Source organism: Schistocerca gregaria, chromosome 3, assembly GCF_023897955.1.
Source record: "Schistocerca gregaria isolate iqSchGreg1 chromosome 3, iqSchGreg1.2, whole genome shotgun sequence".
In the NCBI taxonomy this organism is placed as follows: Eukaryota; Metazoa; Arthropoda; class Insecta; order Orthoptera; family Acrididae; genus Schistocerca; species Schistocerca gregaria.
The window spans coordinates 553,888,614-553,915,113 of record NC_064922.1 but is presented as its reverse complement, the minus strand read 5'-3'; the positions used below and the strand labels follow the sequence as shown (position 1 = coordinate 553,915,113).

General features: G+C 38.7%; 1 protein-coding gene across 1 annotated transcript in view; it reads left to right on the top strand.

Annotated features, from left to right (window-relative positions):
• LOC126354410 (nucleoporin Nup188) overlaps positions 1–26,500 on the top strand; it is a 240,912-nt gene that overhangs the window by 194,977 nt on the left and 19,435 nt on the right. Inside the window, exons 20-22 of the mRNA XM_050004028.1 lie at positions 10,865–11,002; positions 11,108–11,392; positions 16,356–16,519. Coding sequence (XP_049859985.1) covers positions 10,865–11,002; positions 11,108–11,392; positions 16,356–16,519 — 587 coding nt within the window. The remainder of the gene's footprint in view (positions 1–10,864; positions 11,003–11,107; positions 11,393–16,355; positions 16,520–26,500) is intronic.

The following is a 26,500-nucleotide window of genomic DNA, read 5'->3' as shown; positions in this document are numbered from 1 at the left end:
AAGGCTAAGTGTGGGCCAACACCATGTCGAATTCCAGCATTACCGATGGAGGGCACCACGAACTTGTATGTCATTTTCAGCCTGGTGTCTGGATACTTTTGATCACATAGTGTATTTAGGCACATTAACTCGTACTTTCCTGTGTAAAGTAAGTTGTCATTTACCAGTCGGTAGTATCTGAGATTTAAGTCTGACTGCATAAAATGGTTTAGTTATTGCCTCTCAAATTTTACAAAGTGCAGTATATTCTGTTCTGCACCACAAACATCACCATCAGTTAATATAGTACATGAACAATGCCAGTTAATAGGAAAGATTGTTATAAATTTGTCAGTGTATATATTAATTTGAATTTAATTGGAGGAATTGAGCAGTCTCCTTTACTCATAAAGTATATAAATTATTACAAGTAACTGGGCCACAATGGAAAGGGAAGTTGAAATGTGGTTCCGGCAACAGGCGGCAACCTTCTATGACTGTGGGATACAAAAGCTTGTGCACCGACTTAACAATTGTTTGGATAATGGGGGTTATTATGTCGAAAAATAACGAATAATCCAGTTAATAAGATGTAACTGACGTTTTCTAAATAAATGTTCTATTTAAGGACTGTGAACCATTGTATCTTTACTTTTCAAAATGCCCTCGTACATCAGGAAAATCTGTGGATATGCTTTCGATTTTCTCTCTAAGTAACCCATTTAGATGAGTCAGCTGTTCCTTCAAAGCATTTGAGATTCCTCTGCTGGTTTGTCCTACATAGCATTTGTCATCAGTTGTTGCCATAACTCCTCGCTGATCTTGCTGGCAAAACTCAACATACTCATTACCCTAAACTTAAAATAAAACTCTTGTCCTGACATGTCATGAACTAATCCAAAACTGGTCCACACAAAAAAAAGACACATTCCGTAGCCATATTTTCAATCTCCCTCATGTTAATCTTCCAGGTATACTTATCAGTTTCAACCTCAATTTGTAAAATCCCCTTTACTCTCAGCCTCTTATCTATCTGCAGTCACATATTTCTCCATATCCATTCTCAACTTCTCCATTTAGAAACTGTCTGATGCTCTACAAACCATTCATAGTCAATAGCTGAAATTGTGCTGCACAGGTGTAGCAGAGCATGTAACCTCAGCACACACGAATGGCAAATTTGGCATCCTAGTAGCCCTTATTACACTGATTAACCTCCCCTTCCCTTTTAGAAACCATCATAATTCCTGCACGTGTTCCTCCTCCACTACACTATCCTCCCTTACGAGGGCCTGCATACCACATCTTCAACATGTTACCTTCAATGATACAATTTCACTCCACTTTGGAAAATAAAGATTTCTTTGTTATAGCCTCTTATCATACTTTTGCTCTTCCTTTTCCCCTTCTGCCTGCCAATTGCTCGCCGCTTGTCTATTTTGTTGTGTTTATCCTGAAGTGTATCTATTACCTCCATAACCCATATTTACATTATTACTTTGTTCAGCTGAGTAATAGTTTTGGGAGTCTGATAAAATATTGGTCTGTGTACTTTCAGGATTTAACCCGCCTAAAAATGACTCATATCCTGCTCCCCAGCGTATGCCAAGTGAACACTACCATGCTTCGGTTAATTCACTTCAAGTAATCTATGAGCAACTCAGTATTCTGTTTGCAGCAGTATTGGTTATAGTCCAATTCTTGCTCTCCTCTGGGCAGAATTAATTCCGAGATCCCACCTGGATTTGCTTATATGTACTATTTTCCCGTATGGCTTGTGATACTTCCCCAAGTAAGCTACCCATCAGTATAACTGCAGTTAATCTAAATACTTCCAGAGGCTGCACAGGATATAGTGGCCAGTGTGCAGTGACCAATTTTTGTGCAAAGCACTGGGTGAGTTCATTCATTTGTTTGAAAGGTGCGGCCAAAATTGCCAGCATCATTGATGACAGAATGCAGCTCTTCCGCAGGATTTTACGGAAACTATTTGCTAAAAATAAAAAAAAAATCAATTTTGTGTTACTTATAGATTTGTATGTCAAATTCATGATGACATGCCCATCATTTCATTACTGGTCATAGTTATTGTAATAGTCGCATTTAAGTAAGACACTGCCCAAAATTTGAAAAAAAGGAGCGTTGCTATGATTTTGTGTTTGCTGAATATTACATAATATGTTCCTGCATAAGAAATTTAGTTAACATACTGAATTTTTCTTTACACTTGGGTGGAGGTCTCTGTCTGTTACCAATCTCAAGAAAATTGATCTGATGTATTACATGCTTTTGCGGTCACCTCCATCAGCAATAAACCCAGAATGAAGTATACACAACATTCCCTATATTTCATAAACTGCTTGAGATATTGAAATGAGAGCTTGGAAAATGATAGTGTTACAAAGGAGAGTATTTTGCCATAAGGTTATTACCGTATTTACTCGAACTAAGCAGCACTTTTTTTCCGATTTTTGTAATTCAAAAAGCCGCCTGCACCTTAGAATTGAGTGCAAAGTAAGCGGAAGTTCTGAAAAATGTTGCTAGGTGCCGCCACAGCTAACTTCTGCCATTGAATATATGTAGCGCTACACAGGCATTCTTTGCAGGCATGAAGATAAATACTGGTGCCAAAACCTCTGAGTCAGTAAATAAATTTAAAAAAAGGTGGAAGACGAGCTTTTTTTCTCCGCCACGAGTTTCGACCACAACATTTTCATACATCACCCAACGAAGTAAATACAAATTCCGTATTGTTCATCTTCGAATGCAGCAGCATTTCAGTGTACTATGAACATCCGACTGGCAAGACTGTTTGGGATGTTTGGCAATATGGCCAACTCTACGTTCTGAATTTTTTCCTACCTGTGAGAAGAGATGGTTGCTAATAGGAACTTTTATGATTTGTGAATCACATTCAGTATTCTCTTCACCATAAGAATATAAACATTTTGCCATGTACTGTTTCGTGTTTGCTGCTATCTCTTTTAAATCCTACCTGCCTAATAAACGACGAAACTAGAGTGAGACAACAGCAAACACGTAAGAATATACATATCATGTCATGTTTCTATTTGTATTATTCTTATGCCTAATAGTGGTACAGTCAGAAATGAAGCACGGCAATTGACTAGATTTTTATATCTAAGATGACTCTCATTTCTGTGCAGAATGTAATGTACTAAAGAGGCGCCTGCAAAGATTTTCATACGGAGAAAACTTTTCACTAAACTCTCGTTCAGAACATCTATCATACACAGTCTATTATTTGGTTCTTGTTGATCATTATCAAAGAAAGCAGCAGTGTAAGTAACAACAAATAGCAATCTCTTGCCATTGTTTCGCTAATGAGACGATTCTTCTCTTTTGTTTTTTAATTGTAAGCGGCGGTAGCGTGCACGAAATCAAGCCATGCTGCAAGCGGCGACAGGTCGTAGACACACATTAGCAGAATGTGACAAACAATGCATGGCACAGTACAGTAATGCATTTTCAGCTTAGAGTGACGTAAACACCTATAACAAAGAGAACGGCACTTATCAGATCAAAGAAAAATAAGCAATCAATTCAAACCAGATGAAGTATGTTAAAAAGGAATGGTACCCATATAAATACGGACGGAGAGCCTGACGCATAGCAATGGCTACCTGGTAAAGCTTAACTGCTATGCTTACGACTCGAACCAAACTACTGTGGCTGTATCGTCATTCATTCGACCTAAATTGTGTCTCATATTACAATGGACCAACTTTGTTTCAATTTGGAAGTGCAGCCTAAAACTTTTCTCTCCCATGAATTTTGAGTCTCAATTTTGAGGTGTCTCTTAGATTCGGGAAATTTTTTTTTCCTTAATTTCGAGTCTCATTTTTCAGGTGCGGTTTAGATTCGAGTGCAGCTTAGATTCAAGTAAATACGGTGTACGAAGCTTCATTATCTGCACTTCATTGTCTACTGTCTTATTCGACAAAATACAATTTTTTTTAATAACGTACTGTAATTTTTAAGGGCCGTCAATAGCTAGTAAAACGAGAAAAGCTGTGGGTTTTGGAACGATATAAGTGAAGACTTTACATGTTTATTTTTGAGCCAAGAATGTGCTTTGTAATAAGCTGTTGATCCACTTTTCCTCAGTTCCTCACTCAATAAATTTAATAAACCACTGTTTCAGAATTCTCTTGCAATTGTGTCTGCACAACATGTTAGTGAGGTGACATTGTGTAAACTCCATTGTGTTTTGGAAAAAGAAGCAAATTTTAACATGGTAAGAAGAGATTGAGGTTTTACTCAAAGTTCACCACTCATGATGCTTGTCTGAATGTTACAAATGATTAACAAGCCAGACCAAAATACATCACTGCTTTTGTTGCATTTTCAGCTCAATTCTTTTTAGATACTAAGCAAAGCAGAGGTGACTGTAGATGTTTTTGAATGGTCACCATACATTTGCAGGTATGAAGTAGCTCCATTTAATATTTTCAGAAAATGTGAGCACAGGCTTTGGTTTAGGATGACACTTCCACTCCAGTGCTCGGCATTTCCCCTGCAAGCCTGCCCACAACTCCCACCACTACCACTGTCTCCACATGTGCGCTGCTGACTGAGCACCTGCTGCCCACGTTATCCTGCGTGCACTTTACGTTACTCATTTTCAACACTCGTGCTCTACTACCTAAAGTTCAAAAATTTGACTATATGAGTGACTGAATCTAAAGACAACTTAGAACTTTCATGTAATCCATTTTGCACTGGATTTGGCCTTACTGAATAAGGTATCAAAAATTGGTCGCCCAGTGGTGCTAGCTTGATCTATCAGATTTACTTCCCCAATGGTTTCACTCACATGACCACACTGCTCCTGCAACCATTCCTGAATAGTATTACCATCAGAGAGCAACCATTGTGCCTGATCTGCCTACATCTACCAAATCATTCATCTTTCGCTGGCTCTGTTGTTATTTGCTTTGTTTTATTATTACTCGCGTAACAACTAATATATGAAATAAAATATGTTACTACGAAAAGAGCCCCGAAATACCTTTTAGTGATGCTGTGCTGTGACTTTCTTTGGATCATTAATTTTCAACGAAACAGAATATATTATGTTATTATTCTGGATCTGGCTTTCTACTAAAGGATTATTTTTTCGTTACTGTAACTCACTATAAAGTTCAACATATCTTCCTTACTTTATAGCTATTCAAAAGGTTAATGCAAATTATTTTGTTATCAATACTGATGTTAAAGTACGCAATGATTGTTCAACGTAAAAATTTTGCAGTGGATTTTTCTTAACAGTAAAACACCAATAATTACCACGACTAACACAAGAACATGAGACTACTATCGGAGAAAAAGATGTTTTTACTATAAGGTTTGCCAGACCAGAACTACGCACAGTAAGATTTCTTTTATGTTATGAAGGTAAATTATCTTTTTGCACTGTTAGTAATATATTATCAGCAGCCCGCGTCAACATGTAAAGCACATCATAAAATCTGCTGCTCTGCTCTGCAATTCCGAAAGCTGAAAGAAATAATTTTACTTCACTATTACCTGCCCGCTTCTTTGCGGTATGATAGATTTCATTTAATGCAGTTTGAATGCGTCGCGGCAGCGGCTCGTTCGTTTGTAGCACAGCTCTGCACCACGAATAATATTTAAATAACTGAAAATGTCTCAAAGGGAGGGGATAAAATACCAGGCAAGCTTATTACAAATCATAACGCAAGGTTTCACTAAGTGACTCTATTCAAAACATTTAAACAAATCAATTAATTACACACCTTTCCAAGGTTATGTCTAATGTCGTCCCTCTCACAATCTTGACAAAAGAATGCTACACAAGCGTACAATATAACGTCACAGGCTCTTCCTACTCACATAACTACAAGACGACGACAGAGAAATTAATGTTCTTTTTTTACTATTCATACTAGTCACATATTCTCATCTTTGTTTGATATTTAATAAGTAGCGTCTGTGGCGGTTTCAGTACTCGCCGACACAGATATTATCTAAATAAAAAAATGTAAATAATTCTATACAAGAACAAAACATGACACACAATGTTTTCTCTTTATTACATAACATGTCTTTTGCTAAGAGACGTTACACATCCCATCAAGGCAGTGGTTGAAACAGACCTGCGATCTATGCACTGGTTAGAAATACATGTAGCCTGTCTCAACACAATTTCTAAAATTTCCTCAGATGTTGCGGCAGTAGTGGCAGCAGCTACACTTACCTCACTGGACTCAGTTGCCTTCTATGCAGGCAGGTGACTGTTTTGTTATATTTGTTCAATCAGTTCATGAACTGTTAAAGCCAACATATATTTTTAATTTAATTGCTCTTTAATCAATTAATCAATCAACCATGCTCTGTTACCACAAGTGTGACAGGTAACTGGGCCACAATCGAAAAGAGTGGAGTAGTTCATTGAGTAGTGACAATATTAACGCTTTAAACATTTATTTGAAATTACAAAGTTGCAACAACTGGTCACTGATAACCCAGCAACAATACTCAAATACAATTATCCGATGCAGTGTAAACACTTCTCATGAAATTATTTTCTTAAGGAACCAATACTAAAAAAAAGAAAAAAAAATATTACAATCATACCAGTAAAATTTGCAACATAACATCTTAAAAATTGAACCTTTTATGCAAATCTTTCAATTATTGTTTTACCTTAGAAATTTCTATTACCTTGCTCTACTTAAACTGCCTCCTTTCCACACTTACTTTAGTATAACCACATGATCTATAAAATCTTTAAACTTAGAAGAATACACAAGTGAGTATACAAATTTTGTTCAGGTCTCATAGAAGTCTCAGTGGTAACCAAATGATCTTAATACTCACTAACATTAGTTTTGATACTGTTACTAACAGAACATTGCTTCCCTTTTAGTAATGTCTGGTTGTGCCACAACTGCTACTCTCATCACACGTCTTGTCCAGTGATATGCTCCATCTGTGTATCACAGTCCACATAAATAATTGGCAATATCAGCTCCTACATGTGAAACAGTGTAGTATGAGAGACCAGAAATAATGACAGTTTCTAGTAGGCAAATAATTTCAGTCACTTAACACCAAGGTCCCCACACTTGACCTTATACCAGTATGATTAATAACAAATCTGACACAAGTGAGCATCAGATAATTCCATGATTGGTGACAACCCACTTTATGAATCTCTTTAATGCTGGACACTCAAGCAGCCATTTAGTCTCTAAGTCCCAGGCTGCACTATCCGCAGAAGACAAAAGTTTAAGGAAAAGGATGAGCAGTGTAGTACCAAGGCACCATAAGTTAATGTTCAACCAATATGATGAGCCAATAATAGTGGTGGGTAACAGTACCTTTTGCAAACTTGCTATTAACCCACCAGCTACATTAACACTTCATGTGTCTGGCAACTCGACACACATTGCATGAACCGTTGTCTACTTTTAGTCACTGTGTCTCTTACTTTCTCTGCCCACAGCGCTAACCACTCGTGCCAGCATAGACTCCACTCAGTAAATACCAGTGCACTCACATGGTGCCTCACTTTCTACACGTGCCCAGGCACCTTTCATCTTTGTGTGTCTCTCCTCTTTCTCCATAATCACCCATCTTCATCCTTTCAAAGCCTGTCCATTCCACATCTTTCCTCCTCAGGGGATTCTGACATGCCTTAGCAGGGCAGTCCAGCCAAAGCAAATCAACAAGTGCCAACCTAAATCATCGTGCCATACTTGGCACAGAATACATTGCTGATCTACACAAACAGCTAAATTCAGTCTACTAATTGGTTTTGGAAACAAACAGATCAACATCATAACATACTCTGCATGTCTCTGCTAAGTAATATCTTATTTTCTAACTCATTTGGGAGTATTGATTGCAAAAAGGTGAGCAGTGAGAGTAATATTTGGTGATCACAATAACCTTGTAGGTGCCTCTATGTCTCCGTTTCATTGTGTGCAGTCCATGGGTTTCTTAATGTGACAGTCTACACCAAGGCCGGCCACAGCATGCCAAACTTCATGTATCAAGCATGTGTGGGCCACAAGTGCGCCCAGGTCTGCATTGTCAATCTGCTTTGCTAGGTCCTTCTCAGAAGTACCCAGAACAGTGCAACATTTCATTTAGCATTGCGGTGTGGCATTTTGCAGTGGGCACAACTCTCCCAGTTCGACAGAATAGTGGTGTCAGCACTGTTTACCCTTTGCTATTTGTTTGTGGTATGTAGGCTGTTCACAGGTCGAGTGGCTGTTTGCAAAAAAATAGACACTCTAGATATATATCATCTTAATCCTTTAAAATGAATGGGAATTACAAGAGAGGGATGGGAATTTTCAGTTTGCATAAGCAACGTGTGCTGCTTATTTACTAAGAAATTACATCATAATACCATGCAGAAACAATTTAAACTTTTAGATAACAATGAAAGAGCAAAAAATTATGATTTACAGTTTGTTCTGTACATCAAGATGCACTTTGTGCTAAATTTGCAGGCATGGAGCACTTGAAGAAACAGATGGTGTGAACAGTAAAATTTCTGAAGTCGCACCCATTATTCCATTTTCAGTTGCAACAGTTGACAGTGGAAGTGACTGAAGAGTATGGAGACTTCATGTACAATATGTGATCAAAAGTATCTAGACACCTGGTTGAAAATGACTTAAAAGTTCGTGACGCCCTCCATCGGTAATGCCTTGATTGCAGCTTCCACTCTCACAGGCATACGTTCAGTCAGGTTCTGGAATGTTTCTTGTGGAATGGCAGGCCATTCTTCATGGAGTGCTGCACTGAGGAGAGGTACCGATGTTGGTCGGTGAGGCCTGGGATGAAGACAGCGTTCCAAAACATCCCAGAGGTGTTCTATATGATTCAGATCAGGACTCTGTGCAGGCCAGTCCATTACAGGGATGTTGTTGTCTTGCCACAGGCTGTGCATTATGAACAGGTGTTCGAATGTGTTGAAGGATGCAATCGCCATCCCCGAATTGCCCTTCAAAAGTGGGAAGCAAGAAGGTGCTTAAAACATCAATGCAGGCCTGTGCTGTGATAGTGCCACGCTAAACAACAAGGGGTGCAAACCCCCTCCATTAAAAACACGACCATACCATAACACCACCACTCTGAATTTTACTGTTGGCACTACACACACTGGCAGATGACATTCACCTGGCATTCGCCATACCTACACGCTGTCATCAGATCGCCTCATTGTGTACCGTGATTCGTCACTCCATACAACGTTTTTCCACTTTTCAATTATCCAATGTTTAGCGCCTTACACCAAGCGAGGCATTGTTTGGCATTTACATCTACATCTACATTTATACCCTGCAAACCACCCAACGGTGTGTGGCGGAGGGCACTTTACGTGCCACTGTCATTACCTCCCTTTTCTGTTCCAGTCGCGTATGGTTTGCGGGAAGAACGACTGTCTGAAAACCTCCGTGCGCGCTCAAATCTCTCTAATTTTACATTCGTGATCTCCTCGGGATACTTTTGATCACATAATGTATTACTACAGAGAACGAGAATGTTGGTTAAGTAAAGGGGCATGCCTCAGACAATTTTTTTTTTTATTTAAATCTCCCTACATTGAATTAATGAAGGGAAAAAAAGTGCAGCAATGAAAATGAGAACATCCAGAATGAATTGCAGACTTCACATTTGTGGACTTGAGTGCACACTACCTGTAGTAAGATACTGAAAGGTAAGTTCTTTACGATTTGATGGAGATGCATTTAAAAAGAAAATGTTACAAAGATAAGTCAGTTACCTAAGATGACTGAAAGTGTGAGGTTTGAACAATTCGTTGTGTCCTTACAAGCCTTCCAATAATAGTTTCATAAGTGTGTTGAGGACACACTCAATATTAAATCTGTTTACAAGACCATTTGCCCTTTCAGTTGAGAGTGCCTCTGTGCATGTGAAGATGTAACTGACTGACCTGCAAGGAACTCCAATTTTAATTACAAATCTTTTTATATTACTTTAATTAGAAATCTTTTTATGTTAAAACTGTCCAGGAGAATGTCTTCATTGCTTTTCTCTGGTAGATTTTCCAAGTCTCCATAATGAGTCTGCAAAAGTGATTCAGTGTTTTGATCAACATATTTGTGTGAAATGCCTTTTTTCAGTTATGAAATTAAGTAAGTCACAATTACCTTGTAACTTGCGTGCAACACTCTGTGAAATGCCCACATATGTCCATATGCTGACAGTTTGTACCAAATAAAAATTATATTATGTCTTCAGCATCCTAAAAATAATTAATTAATACTAAAACTTGATTTATGTCATTGAGAAACGTGAAATATAAAACCAATTCGTTTGCAGTAAGACTCTACTGCCATCTAAATGCAACATGTTCGCTGTTTACCTTTCTTACCTCTCCTCACACACAGACAGCTTGGCATGCCAGTGGGGGAACTGAAGCAAAGCTGAGCCCTTTGGCACATGGGCCCAGGTGTGACCTACAAACCAGAATCATGACCATCCTTGATCTACCCCCTATAAGTTAGACAGAATGAAAATCAGTTACCAGCAATATCTATGATACCGTAATATCTCAGCTTCTGTAGGAGACTTCTGTGGACTGTACAGTCATATGATTTTGCCCAGTCACAGAAATTACTTGTTGACAGTATTTCGTCGTGCAAATTTTGGGCGGTTGGATTCATGACTTAAAAAACAGCATGTTCTGTGGAGTGACACTTTTGAGATACTATTAACACAGACTTAAGTATCTTTGTTTGAGAAATGTTTCCAGAAACTTTTACTTACGTTGGTATTTTAGTAGGATTGATAGTATTTAATTATCCTGTTACAGAAAATTTGTAAATATTCTGTTGATTCAAAACATATGTGCTTTCAGGTTGCTCGTCATTTTAATATTGCAGTTTCATTAATCGATGTGTTGCTGTTGCTGCTGAATAAAAATTTCTCTGGTGCTCTTCTGCACATGGATATGAAGTCGGCCATGTGGCTCGAGCTGTTACCGCCAAGAAAGCTGGTTTGTTGAAAAAGTTTTTTAATGATAGTGCTTAGTAATTAAGAGTATGTATTTATTGTGATATGTTGCATATTTCTATTTTGTTTGGTTTTTTTCTTTGACCAGGACAGTGATTTCTGGGCCGAAACACCTTGGAAGTTGGTCTACGGGCCATCTTTAGATGTTCTCACATGGATGCTGACATCACAAGGTCATCATTTCCTGGAGGATGCCATATCGTTTGCAGCAATTCATGAAGAGTACCTTACAAGTGCAATTCTTACTGTCAGGCATACATTAAAACAGGATGTCCTGCGCTTAGCAATCAAAGTTCTAAATTTTATAAGAGTGCTGTCAAATTACCATGAGAACTGGATGTTCTCACATTCACATTCTCATAAATACATTATAGTAAGTCACTAACCCATTTTGTCTTTGTGTTTAGGACTTAAAATAGGATCTAAATATAAATAATACAGAGAGGTTGAAAGACCACATGAATGAATCTATAAACTGAGATGTGTGCAACAGAATCGGATGGAAGCAGACACTGAATTTAATCTTTTTGAATTGACAGGACAAAATTTGAAGCACTTACTTAAAGATAGTAATGAGTCACTTTGCATCCAAAGTCATTGTAATTGTTTTTAATGAGGATCTTTGGATCAATAATTGTTATGATTTGGCTGAGACATTTGTGTGCAGATGTTTGGTTGTAATTTGTGCGAAAATGACTCGTAAATATTTTAGACAGTAGTGCAAATTCCAACCTCTCTCAGCACTTGCATTCACATCTTCCAAGTCACTCTCCTTTCATTGCTGTACGTGCCTGTCCATCCTCTCAAACCACTTAATGTACACCTCACAGTATGCGTCCCTGGAAAGAATATTCACAGCCTGAGAATATGACTCCATAGTTGAGAACAGCAATGGTGCTTAGTTTATGTATCGGCAGTCTGTTGTGCACAGCATGAGCTTGGTGAAGGAAATAAGACTCTTACTCCAAGTATTATTAATTTTATAAGTGCCATGTGTGCACTATATCACTGTATTTGACGTAGACTATAGTTCATAATAGAACAAAGAATCATGACAGAAACAATTACAATGCACTAGGATACCTCAGGCTACTTGTAGCTAGTATTCATTAGACTTTCCAATCAAATTTGGGAGAATTGACAATTCTAGACTTACGGAACAATGTTGTTGTTGTTGTTGTGGTCTTCAGTCCTGAGACTGGTTTGATGCAGCTCTCCATGCTAATCTATCCTTTGCAAGCTTCTTCATCTCCCAGTACCTACTGCTACCTACATCCTTCTGAATCTGCTTAGTGTATTCCTCTCTTGGTCTCCCTCTACGATTTTTACCCTCCACGCTGCCCTCCAATACTAAATTGGTGATTCCTTGATGCCTCAGGACATGTCCTACCAACCGATTGCTTCTTCTAGTCAAGTTGTGCCACAAACTTCTCTTCTCCCCAATCCTATTCAATACCTCCTCATTAGTTACATGATCTACCCATCTAATCTTCAACATTCTTCTGTAGCACCACATTTTGAAAGCTTCTATTCTCTTCTTGTCCAAACTATTTATTGTCCATGATTCACTTCCATACATGGCTACACTCCATACAAATACTTTCAAAAACGACTCCCTTGCACTTAAATCTATACTCGATGTTAACAAATTTCTCTTCTTCAGAAACGCTTCCCTTGCCATTGCCTGTCTACATTTTATATCCTCTCTACTTCGACCATCCATCAGTTATATTGGTCCCCAAATAACAAAACTCCTTTACTACTTTAAGTGTCTCATTTCCTAATCTAATTCCCTCACCATCACCCGACTTAATTCTACTACATTCCATTATCCTTGTTTTGCTTTTGTTGATGTTCGTCTTATACCCTCCTTTCATGACACTGTCCATTCCGTTCAACTGCTCTTCCAAGTCCTTTTTTGTCTCTGACAGAATTACAATGTCATCGGAGAACCTCAAAGTTTTTATTTATTTTTCATGGATTTTAATACCTTTTCCGAATTTTTCTTTTGTTTCCTTTACTGCTTGCTCAATATACAGATTGAACAACATCGGGGACAGGCTACAACCCTGTCTCACTCCCTTCCCAACCACTGCTTCCCTTTGATGTCCCTCGACTCTTATAACTGCCATCTGGTTTCGGTACAAATTGTAAATAGCCTTACGCTCCCTTTATTTTACAAGTCTACAAATGCTAGAAACGTGGGTTTGTCTTTCCTTAATCTAGCTTCTAAGATAAGTCGTAGGGTCAGTATTGCCTCACGTGTGTCAATATTTCTACAGAATCCAAACTGATCTTCCCCGAGGTCGGCTTCTACCAGTTTTTCCATTCGTCTGTAAAGAATTCGCGTTACTATTTTGCATCCGTGACTTATTAAACTGATAGGTCGGTAATTTTCATATCTGTCAGCACCTGCTTTCTTTGGGATTGAAATTATTATATTCTTCTTGAAGTCTGAGGGTATTTCGCCTGTCTCATTCATATTGCTCACCAGTTGGAAGAGTTTTGTCAGGTGTGTCCATTGATGAGAGGTTAAACTGGAAGCAACACATTGATGGTCTGCTGAAACGTCTGAGTTCAGCTACGTATGCTATTAGGGTTATTGCAAATTTTGGTGATAAGAATCTCAGTAAATTAGCTTACTATGCCTACTTTCATTCACTGCTTTCGTATGGCATCATATTCTGGGGTAATTCATCGTTGAGTAGAAAAGTATTCATTGCACAAAAACGTGTAATCAGAATAATTGCTGGAGCCCACCCACGGTCATCCTGCAGACATCTATTTAAGGATCTAGGGATCCTCACAGTAACCTCACAGTATATATATTCCCTTATGAAATTTGTTGATAATAATCCAACCCAATTCAAAAGTAATAGCAGTGTGCATACCTATAACACCAGGAGAAAGGATGATCTTCACTATGCAGGGTTAAATCTGACTTTGGCACAGAAAGGGGTAAATTATGCTGCCACAAAAGTCTTTGGGCACCTACCAAACAGCATCAAAAGCCTGACAGATAGCCAACTAACATTTAAAAATAAATTAAAAGAATTTCTAGATGACAACTCCTTCTACTCATTGGCTGAATTTTTAGATATAAAGTAAGTAATAAAAAATAAAAAAAAAATAAAAAATAAAAAAAAACACTTAATCATTAGTGTCATGCAATATTTTGGGTAATGTAATTTCTTGTACAGACATCTTTTATTAACCTGACACGTTCCACATCATTACGAAGTGTCGTATTCATGATCTATGGAACAAGTATTAATCTAATCTAATCTAATCTACTGGCTCTCCCAAGGCCGTCAGTAGTTCTAATGGAATGTTGTCTACTCCCGAGGCCTTGTTTCGACTCAGGTCTTTAAGTGCTCTGTCAAACTCTTCACGCAGTATCGTATCTCCCATTTCATCTTCATCTACATCCTCTTCCATTTCCATAATAGTGTCCTCAAGTACATTGCCCTTGTATAGACCCTCTATATACTCCTTCCACCTTTGTGCTTTTCCTTCTTTGGTTGGAACTGGGTTTCCATCTGAGTTCTTGATATTCATGCCAGTGGTTTCTTTTTTCTCCAAAGGTCTCTTTAATTTTCCTGTAGGCAGTATCTACCTTACCCCTAGTGAGATAAGCCTCTACATCCTTACATTTGTCCTCTGCCCATGCCTGCTTAGCCATTTTGCACTTCCTGTCGATCTCATTTTTGAGACGTTTGTATTCCTTTTTGCCTGCTTCATTTACTGCATGTTTATATTTTCTCCTTTCATCAATTAAATTCAATATTTCTTCTTTTACCCAATGATTTCTACTAGCCCTCGACTTTTTACCTACTTGATCCTCTGCTGCCTTCACTACTTCATCCCTCAGAGCTACCCATTCGTCTTCTACTGTATTTCTTTCCCCCATACCTGTCAATTGTTTCCTTATGCTCTCCCTGAAACTCTGTACAACCTCTGGTTTAGTCAGTTTATCCAGGTCCCATCTCATTAAGTTTCCACCTTTTTGCAATTTCTTCAGTTTTAATCTACAGTGCATAACCAATAGATTGTGGTCGGAGTCCACATCTGCCCCTGGAAATGTCCTACAATTTAAAACCTGGTTCCTAGTGCACTGTGCATGAAGATACACAATATATAATATGCTTTACACATTTTTTTTGTTTTCTTGTCTCTTTCTTAAAATTTTCTAGACTAGAATTCACCCCCTCCCCCTCCAGATACTGTTGCTAAGCAACTGAAGATGCTATATTAGTGTTATTTGTGTTAAGAATACAGCAGCATTATCAGTGATGCACAATTATAGTCTCCCTTGTGCTATTTCTGATATTCGTGTACTACTGAATCTTTCAAGAACAAGTTAGGCAGGATACCTATTTCACATGTTATTGATGAAATTTCAGCTGTGGACCAGAACAAAGTAATTTTCAAATCTTGCATTGTAATGCGGTGGCAAGCTAACCATTGTAGATGTGTAATTATTTTATTGGACATTTCTGGGTGGTATAATATAATGGAAGTAAAAATAATCATTTACTATGTAACTGAAGCATTGAATGACTGGCATGCCTTAAGGAAGATTGAAAACAAAGCTGTTTTGGACAGTGTCTTTCTTTAGAGATAACTAGTACTTCAAAATGCATTAATGTAATTAGCGTGTTTCATCAGGGCCTATTGTGAACAATGTAGTTAGCTGGGACAGTGTGTGTGTGTGTGTATTAGTTGGCACCAAATTTGAATATTGTCCAAAAGCTCAGTGGTGTGTTTTCTGTTTTGTTTATATGCTTGTCAATTACTCAATGCTTCAGCTACATGGTGTGCAATTACTTTTATTCCTTCAATTATTACTTATAGACATTTAACTGAATTAATGGAAAAACTGATATGATGATATATAAATTAGGCCAAATTGTGGCATTGTTTCTCAGATACCTAATGAGAAAGTGTTGTAAAGTTTTTGCTTTTTGGAAAAAATCTAGCTCATGATTTTTTTATAATTTTGTATTCTTGTTTTTCATCTTTCTCCAGTAATTACTTTGACACTGTACAGGTTTGTCCCTAAAAGATGTTGTTTTTCGTTCTGACATTGAGAATTTTAATTATTGCTTGGTAAGTCGTGGACTTCAGTAACCTATTCCTCCCAGAATTTTTACCTCATACATCGTTTATGTAAAACCAGTATTCAGTATTATTAAGAAATGAAAGTTCAGTGTATGCATATGTGCATTGCTTTGAGACAAACACAATACTGAGTGCAATTTTATATTTGTCATAATTTGTGAAAAGCATAAGGTCATATTTGATTTAAGAATGATAATTTATGTTTCTCTTTACAGGATGGAGTAAAAGCCTGTTTCTACTATACAGGTGCCCTCTTGATACATCCTTCTCTTCTTAAAATGCTTGTGAAACAGCCACGGTCAAAACCAGTCACCAAAATTACTTCTTTAACAGGCGATGAAACTGAATCAGCTCCAGAGATAGTAGAAGTTCAGAACAGGTAACAGATATTGTCCTAATGTGTTAGTATTGTAAGGAAATAAAATGGTCCTTAAGAAACAAAATGCTCAACAATATTATGAAAAGGATAGATTTCTACTCACCGTAAAGATAACAGGTAACACAGGACTTGTACACACTTTCAAACAAAATCTTCCTCAGGAAAGGTAGAAAACACACACACACACACACACACACACACACACACACACACACACACACACACACACGACACAACATATTCACATAAGCAAGCATACACATGACGCCCCCCACCTAGTCTGATGAGAGCGGCCAGAGATAGTGTTCATGTGTGTGTGAGGTATGCCTGCTTCTGTGAATGTATGTGTGTTTTCCTTTGTTATGAAAAGAATAGTTGCTACTCACCGTATAGCGGAGATGCTAAGTCGTAGATAACCACAACAAAAAGGCTGTCTAACAAAGCTTTCAGTCAAACAGGCCTTCATCAGAATTGTCTAATTCTGATGAGAGCCTTTTTGGCCGAAAGCTTTGTTTGACAGTGTCCGTCAATAAAATTCTTCTGGTTTTGAGTCCGCATTGTCATCTATAAAATTCTGATGTTTTTGCAGTGGTTGCAAGGTGCCTACCTCAGGGCGTATTTCTAACTGCTGAATGAGCACTAGTTTGGTTACTTATATACTATTGAGGAGTGCTGTCACTGGATGTGAGGGTGAGGAGGAAGGGTATTAGGAGTTCATTTTATTGGTCTTTGCATTGCGTGTTGTAATTGGTGGAAATAGGCATTTTCCATTGTAGTTTTATTTACTGCTTGCCATTGGTGGAAATCGGCGAATAGGAAACTGAGCGGCGACTACTGCATAGTATCAACTAGGCCACATCAGCGGTCTGTGTAGCCTCCACCGCTGTGGCCTACCATGCGCCTGTCGCCTTGCGAGAGCTGTATTTCCGCAAAGCTGTCACTGTTGGCAGCCAAGACGCTGGAAGTCGGTGCCCGTCTTCTTTGTTCATATTGTCAGGTCGCTTGGCTGTTTCTATAGCCTCTCTAATCCTCCTCCTCAAACTAAACGGCTGTTTTGCCAGTACGTGGGCCTCTCGAATTTCGATCTTTATCCTGCACTATTCCTGATGTTCTGCCACTGCTGATTTGTTGTATTGTTTGAGGCAGATATATCTCTCATGTTCAGTTAACCTTGTGCTTAATGGACACCCAGTCTCACCCACATACACTAGTCCACATTCGCACCCAATTTCATAAACTCTGCCGACATGAAGCTTGTCAATTGTATCTTTCGTCAAGCCCAGAATGTCTTTTACTTTTGTTGTTGCTACGAAAAATCAACTTAATATCTGCCCGATGGAGAATTTTGCCCAGACTTTCAATAACCCGTTGTAAATATGTTAGCATGACGGTGTTGTGTGCTTTGTTCTGCATTTCCCTGTTGCCCCTCTCCTTCAGCGCGTTCGTTCTGTGTATCGTCCTAATGTCGTAGCCATTAGCTCCAAAAATAGAGCTGAGGTTCAGTAGTTCAGCTTGCAGGTTGTGTTCATTGCTGATCCTGTAGGTTCTCTTTGTTAAAGCTTGCAGGGCCGAATTCTTTTGCATAGGATGGTGGTGGGAGGATGCATGCAGGTACCTGTCCATGTTGGTGGGCTTCCTGTAAACTCTGTGTCCAAGCTTCCCGCCTGGCTGGAAAAAAGGCAATATCCCGTTCTTTTCTATCTCCATGGCAAAGGGAATTTTGCTTTGCTGCTGGTTGAGATGTTCGTGGAAGTCCTGAAGCTCGTCTTCCCCTTGTGGCCAGATAACACTTAATAAACTTTTAGAAAACAATAAAATGCAATTTTTTTTATTTTATTTCCTCTCCAGAGTCCTTAATCGCTAGGTGTTTACAAACTTATGGAGGGTAGTTATTGTGACACAATTCATACAATTTCACAGCCTGTATAGGAGTCTAAGGCTTATTTCAGAAAGTAAATAGTCCACAGTATTCTACTGTGCCATTTATATGTGAAAGAAATATATTAAACATCTGTGATATTGCTGTAATTCTATGATATTCATTGTGCACCCCACTAAAAATCTTTTTGCTCCTTCTTGCCCAAATCTGTTTCATGTTATCTGCTTAGTATATTCATGTGCAGTGTATTCCTTATGCTATAGAAAACTGAGTGCTTAGTCACATGACGAAAGATTGCCTGTCTGTAACATGTATACAGAGCGAACAGTGTGACTACATTACAACTCCAGCCGGCTATTTATTTGCTTATCAATGGATTTCTTAACTTTTGATATACTTCTTGTGTATCAGAAATCGATAATGATCTTAATTTTTGCTCTCTTCAGTTTAGTAATGCTTAATTTCTAATTTTTTGTGATTATATGGAACACAAAAAATTTGGATCTTTCCCATTCATCTGTGTTGGCACAGTAATTTGTAACAATATTAAAGGATAGTTGCTACTCACCATATAGCAGAGATGCTGAGTCGCAAATAGGCACAACAAGAAAACTGTCAGAAAGTAAACTTTCATGCAAAAAGGCCTTCATTGGAAATAGACAACACACACACTCATGCAAATGTAAATCACACACAAATGAACACAGTCTGGCTGGTGAGGCCACACTGCAAACAGCAGTGCGTGATGGGAGAAGCAACTGGGTGGTGGGGGTAGGAGGAGGTTGGGGCAGGGAGAGGGAGAGCTTGTAGGGTAGGGGTGGGGGACAGTAAAGCGCTGCTTGTAGGAGCATTTGGGGACGAGGTGGAGAGAGGATGGGCTGCTAGGTGCCGCCAGGAAGGTAGTCGGGGGAGGGGGGGTGGGGGTTATTGGAAAAGGAGAGAAGTAAAAGGACTGTGGGTGTGTGTGGGTGAAATAGAGGGAATGGGAACAGGGAACGGGCTAGATGGGTGAGGGCAATGACTAATGAAGGTTGAGGCCAGGAGGATTATGAGGAGGTAGGATATATTGCAGGTAGAGTTCCCACCTGTGAAATTCGGAAAAGCTGGTGTTGGTGGGAAGGATCAAAATCGTGCAGGCTGTAAAGCAGTCATTGAAATAAAGAATGTCATGTTGGGTGGGGTGAACAGCATTCGGGTGGTCCAGGTTTTTCTTGGCCACAGTTCATCAGTGACCATTCATGCAGACAAACAGCTTGTTGGTTGTCAGGCCCGCAAAGAATGCAGCACAGTGGTTGCAGCTTAGCCTGTAGATCAAATGAATGGTTTCACAGGATAGGTGCTGCTCGTGTTCGGATTGTAGTAGGTGGTAGTGGGAAGATGTGTGGAACAGGTCTTGCATCCATGTCTATTGGAGTGATATAGGCTGTGAGGCAAGGGATTGGGAGGAGGAGTTGTGTAGGGATGGGCGAAGATATTGTGTAGATTCGGTGACCGGCAGAATACCACTGTGGGAGGTATAGTCTTTTGGACATTCCTCATTTCAGAGCATGACAAGAGGTGGTCTAAATCCTGGCAGAGGATGTGATTCAGTTGTTCCATCCTGAGTGGTAATGAGTCACAACAATATGTTAACTTCAAATGAACACTCATTGGAACTGTAAAAACACATTTCAAACAAATAAGCATAGTAAAATGTCCAACAGTTCTCAGAGCCAAAAAAATGTATGTTTACTGACACCTATCACAAGTTTTCACACAGTCTTTTCACATTGTAAATAAAGAAAATCCTAAGAAATTTTGGTCTTATGTCAAAGGTGTAGGTGGATCAAAACAAAATGCCCAGACACTCTGTGACCAAAATGGTACTGAAACAGAGGCTGACAGACTAAAGGCCGAAGTACTAAATGTTTTTTTTCCAAAGCTGTTTCACAGAGGAAGACTGCACTGTAGTTCCTTCTCTAGATTGTCGCACAGATGACAAAACGGTAGATATCGAAATAGATGACAGAGGGATAGAAAAACAATTAAAATCGCTCAAAAGAGGAAAGGCTGCTGCACCTGATGGGATACCAATTCAATTTTACACAGAGTACGCAAAGGAACTTGACCCCCTTCTTGCAGCGGTGTACCGTAGGTCTCTAGAAGAGCGTAGCGTTTCAAAGGATTGGAAAAGGGCACAGGTCATCCCCATTTTCAAGAAGGGACGTCGAACAGATGTGCAGAACTATAGACCTATATCTCTAACGTCGATCAGTTGTAGAATTTTGGAACACGTATTATATTTGAGTATAATGACTTTTCTGGAGACTAGAAATCTACTCAGTAGGAATCAGCATGGGTTTCATAAAAGACGATCGTGTGAAACCCAGCTCACGCTATTCGTCCACGAGATTCAGACATGGGTTCCCAGGTAGATATTGTGTTTCTTGACTTCTGCAAGGTGTTCGATACAGTTCCCCACAGTCATTTAATGAACAAAGTAACAGCATATGGACTATCAGACCAATTGTGTGATTGGATTGAAGAGTTCCTAGATAACAGAATGCAGCATGTCATTCTCAATGGAGAGAAGTCTTCCGAAGTAAGAGTGATTTCAGGTGTGCCACAGGGGAGTGTCGTAGGACTGTTGCTATTCATAATATACATAAATGACCTTGTGGATAACACCGGACTTTCACTGAGGCTTTTTGCGGATGATGCTGTAGTATACCGAGAGGTTGTAACAATGGAAAATTGTACTGAAATGCAGGAGGGTCTGCAATGAATTGACGCATGGTGCAGGGAATGGCAATTGAATCTCAATGTAGACAAGTGTAATGTGCCGCGAATACATAGAAAGAAAGATCCTTTATCATTTAGCTACACTATAGCAGGTCAGCAACTGAAAGCAGTTAATTCCATAAATTATCTGTTAGTAGGCATTAGGAGTGATTTAAAATAGAATGATCATATAAATGTGATTGTTGGTAAAGCAGATGCCAGATTCATAGGAAGAATCCTAAGGAAATGCAATCCAAAAACAAAGAAAGTAGGTTACAGTACACTTGTTCGCCCACTGCTTGAATATTGCTCACCAGTATGAGATCCGTACCAGATAGGGTTGATAGAAGAGATAGAGAAGATCCAACGGAGAGCAGCGCGCTTCTTTACAGGATCATTTACTAATTGTGAAAGCGTTATGGAGATGATAGGTAAACTCCAGTGGAAGACTTTGCAGGAGAGACCCTCAGTAGCTGTGTACGGGCTTTTGTTGAAGTTTCGAGAACATACCTTCACCGAGGAGTCAAGCAGTATATTGCTCCCTCCTATGTATATCTCGCGAAGAGACCATGAGGATAAAATCAGAGAGATTAGAGCCCACACAGAGCCATACCGACAATCTTTCTTTCCACGAAGAATAAGAAACTGGAACAGAAGGGAGAACCACTAGAGGTACTCCAAGTACCCTCTGCCACACATCGTCAGGTGGCTTGTGGAGTATGGATGTAGATGTAGATGAATAATTAATAACTTTTCTTTAGTTGACACATTATATTTTTAACTTTCGTACTTCAGTCATAGAATGGATAGCACAGCATCTGAAACTTCAGTATGTGTGTTGGTCAGTGTAGTAAGTAATTTGGAGAGAAGCTTCAAAGTTAGTGTATCTGAGTGTCCAAATACTTTTATAACTACTCTGTATATGGAACTGCAACTGGTTAAAGCTAAGTATCAAATGAGTCTTCATGAATGTTCCCATGTGACGCTATTTTCCCAGACTGTTGGAAACAGTTTCCATTACTGTGTCTTTGTACAATAAAATTGTAGGCGTTACTAGTGTCACATTGCGCAGCCCAAATGTTTTTCATCAGATGCTACTTCATTTAGAAGGATTAAATTGTTGAAAAGATAATCGCCCTTTCAACAACAGTAAGTTTTAGTCTGTGTAGAACTTTTGATGAAGAATAAATGCGTTATGGAATGCCACTACAATTTGCTATAGTATTCATGATTTTGAATGAACTATCCACTTCAGTGATACAAAAGTGTGACCATAGTAAAATTTACACAGCAATTTCTAAACACGTTTCCATTGGCAAATTGAGTGTTCAAAAGTACATATGTAGACCAATAATAGTTTATTTTCAGCTTATTTGTCTTAGCCATGAGAAAATAGACCACAATAAGCCTTTCCACATCCTGTACCGTTCTCTTTGAAAAATAGGAAGTGTTTCTTTGTGGCATATTTATCACAATGTGTAAATAAAATGAAGAAATTCCATCTACTTAAAATTTCATCATGTTTACTGTTAGAAATGTAATGAAAAATGGCAGAATAATTGGAGCATTTTATAGGCCCTGGGGATAAGACCAAGTTCACCAAAATTAAACCTGCTCTTTCTGCAACTGTTTCACTATCACACTAGATAGTTCTGACTGTCAGTACTGTGACACTGTATAGCAGAACTGCACTTTCAACATATACGTCCCCAGTGAAAATCTCAAAAAAAAAAAAGTCTTTTTCTTTATAGAAATGCCGTACTTAATGCCCAGTAAAAAAGTAATGACAATATCTGTGAAATCAGTCCTCACAAAGTGAAAACTGCAACAAGACCACATAATCAAATGCACACACAGAACATGCCTCAGTTAAATTCCAAGCGCTTTAAACAGAAAGTTAGATATGAACAGACATTTGTCCACAGTACATGGGTGTCTGAGCAACAGCACATCTGATTATTCTAGTGCACTCAAGACTCAGTGAGTGGGTACCATTAAACACATTTACAGCACCAAAGGAATGGTACAGTGGCACATTAAACATGTTCGGAGTACAGAAGAGTATTACTTTTTAGTAATGAATTTTGGTAGTGTTCAGAGTAATTAATATTTTTCTGATCTTTGATCTTGCAAAAGTTCACTATAGTGAGATAGTATATAGATAGTAGTGGATAAATATGACAATTATAAAATGATCATTCTCTTCCTTCATGTGTGAAATTTGTAACTAGAAAAATATTCAGAAGAAGAAGAAGAGAGAAAAATTGAAGAAAACTTATGCAAAGTTGAAAAACATACACTGTCTGATCAAAAGTAACTGGATACCCTTTTGCAATGCAGAATTGACCACTAAAGGTAACAAGAGGTGGACCCTCCAGCATGGAAGTTGTGGGGAGTATTGTGTTGTCAGTAGAAAAACAGTATCAACAGAATGTGTCGATCAGCAGGGCCGAATGACTTGTAATGTGCACTGCCCAGGTCAACTGTCAGTGATGTGACACTGAAGTGGAAATGCAAAGGACCAATCACACCTAAATAAGACAAGACAGTCCTCATGTACTGACAGGCAGGGACTGCAGATCATTGCAGACAATGGTTGCAGAAAATTGTAAGCAGTCAGCAATAGGAGTCACTCAGTGAGTTCCAGCAAGATGACTGAACTTAAGGACTTAAGAAGACTAGTGTACAGTGGTCAAGGATCTCCTCATAAGCGACACATTTTTGCAGTCGGTGCTAAGCAATGCTTGAGGTAGTGTTAAGAGATATACCACTAGACAGTAGATGACTGAAAATTGGTGGTTTGGAGTTATGAACCATGCTATACCCTATGGTAATATGTTGGAAGGTTTGGGTTTGGTTAATGCCTTGAGAATGTTACCTGCCATTATGTGTAAAGCATGTTTTTTGTGGTGGGGTGTAGTCCCTTCATCACACTCAAGAAAATGAAAGTTTGGAAGGATACGAACACATTTTACACAGCTGTGTACTGTGTAAAGTAGAGGAAAGTTTGTAATTGATTATTGATTGTATCAACATGACATGCACCCTGTTATAAAGCAGCATTGGTGATCCATTGGTTTGTGGACAGTAACATCCTTGAAATAGTCCAGCCTGCCCAGAGTCCCTTCTTGAATCCAATGGAATGCCTTTGGGATGAGTTAGAATCCCGACTTCCCTCCTGCCCCAGCATCCAACATGACTACCTTCTCTGGTTTCAGTTATTGAGGCAGACTGGGCTGTCATTCCTCCACAGACATTGAAACACCTCATTGAAAGCAATTCGAGCAGAGTTCAAGTGATCATAAAGGTGAAGTGTGGATATACATCATATTAATGTCCACTGGAAGGTATCTGGATACTTTTGATCAGATAGTGTATTAGAGCATTTCACAAACTTAGTGTCACAGCCTGTATATTTTACTTTACCAACAGATGAAGTTTGTTTCACATATCAAACATCACATATAAATTTACTTAGAGTGTCCTTTTGACAAACTGAAATTGCATAATAGTAATAAAATTTAATGACTTAAGATTATAACTCACCAAATACCGCATTTACTCGAATCTAAGCTGCACCTGACAAATGAGGCTTGAAATCAAGGAAAAAAAAATTTCCCGAATCTAAGCAGCACCTGAAATTTGAGACTCGAAATTCAAGGGGAGAGATAAGTTTTAGGCCACACCTCCGAATTGAAACAAAGTTGGTCCATTGTAATATGAGACACAATTTAGGTTGAATGAATGACGATACAGCTACAGTAGTTTGGTTCGAGTCGTAAGCATAGCAATTAAGCTTTACCAGGTAGTCATTGCTAAGCATCGGGCGCTCTGTCTGTATTTATACGGGTACCATTCCTTTTTAACTTACTTCGTCTGATTTGAATTGATTGCTTATTTTTCTTTGATCTGATAAGTTCCGTTCTCTTTGTTATAGGTGTTTATGTCATTCTAAGCTGAAAATGCATTACTGTACTGTGTCATGCATTGTTTGTCACATTCTGATAATGTGTGTCTACGACCTGTCGCCGTTTGCAGCATGGCTTGCTTTTGTGCACGCTACCGCCGCTTACAATTAAAAAACAAAAGAGAAGAATCGTCTCATTAGCGAAACAATGGCAAGAGACTGCTATTTACTGTTACTTACACTGCTGCTTTCATTGATAATGATCAACAAGAACCAAATAATAGACTGCGTATGATAGAAGATGTTCTGAACGAGAGTTTAGCGAAAAGTTTTCTCCGTTTGAAAATCTTTGCAGGCGCCTCTTTAGTACATTACATTCTGCACAGAAATGAGTCATCTTAGATATAAAAATCTAGTCAATTGCCGTGCTTCATTTCTGACTGTACCACTATTAGGCATAAGAATAATACGAATATAAACATGACATGATATGTATATTCTTACGTGTTTGCTGTTGTCTCACTCTAGTTTCGTAGTTTATCAGGCAGACAGGATTTAAATTAGATAGCAGCAAACACGAAACAGTACACGGCAAAATGTTTATATTCTTATGGTGAAGAGAATACTGAATGTGATTCGCAATACATAAAAGTTCCTATTAGCAACCACCTCTTCTCACAGGTAGGAAGACATTCGGAACGTAGAGTTGGCCATATTGCCAAACATCCCAAACAGTCTTGCCTGTCGGATTTTCATAGTACATGGAAATGCTGCTGCATTCGAAGATGAACAATACGGAATTTGTATTTACTTCGTTGGGTAATGTATGAAAATGCAGTGGTCGAAACTCGAGGCGGAGAAAAAAAGCTAATCTTCCACCCCCTTTTCTTATTTACTGACGCAGAGGTTTTGGCACCAGTATTTATCTTCATGCCTGCAAAACATGCCTGTGTAGCGCTATATATATTTGATGACAGAACTTGGTTGTGGCGGCACCTACCAACATTTTTCAGAACTTCCACTTACTTTGCACTCGATTCTGAGCCGCAGGCGGTTTTTTCAATTACAAAAAGCGGAAGAAAAGTGTGGAAGAAAATTGTTGCTTAGATTTGAGTAAATACGGTAGTTGAGGCACTGAGTTGTTAAAAGGCACATAAACAAAACTGAAAACTTTTGCCAGCTTTCCGACAAATCCTTTTTTAAGAGCTTATCAAATTTGATAATCAGTTAATAAAAGATGCTCTTTTGAAGTACAAAGAGGTTAAATCTGTAGTTAATGAAAGATGGTCAAGACTGCATAAACTGCAATTAATCACTGGTATCTGGTCAGTGGAAGTGGAAATAGGGGAAAATAATCCATCTCACATTTCTATGGGTGAGCTCATACTGTAAATTCTCGGCAAGTCCTACATGAAAATGTTGTGATCCCTACAGG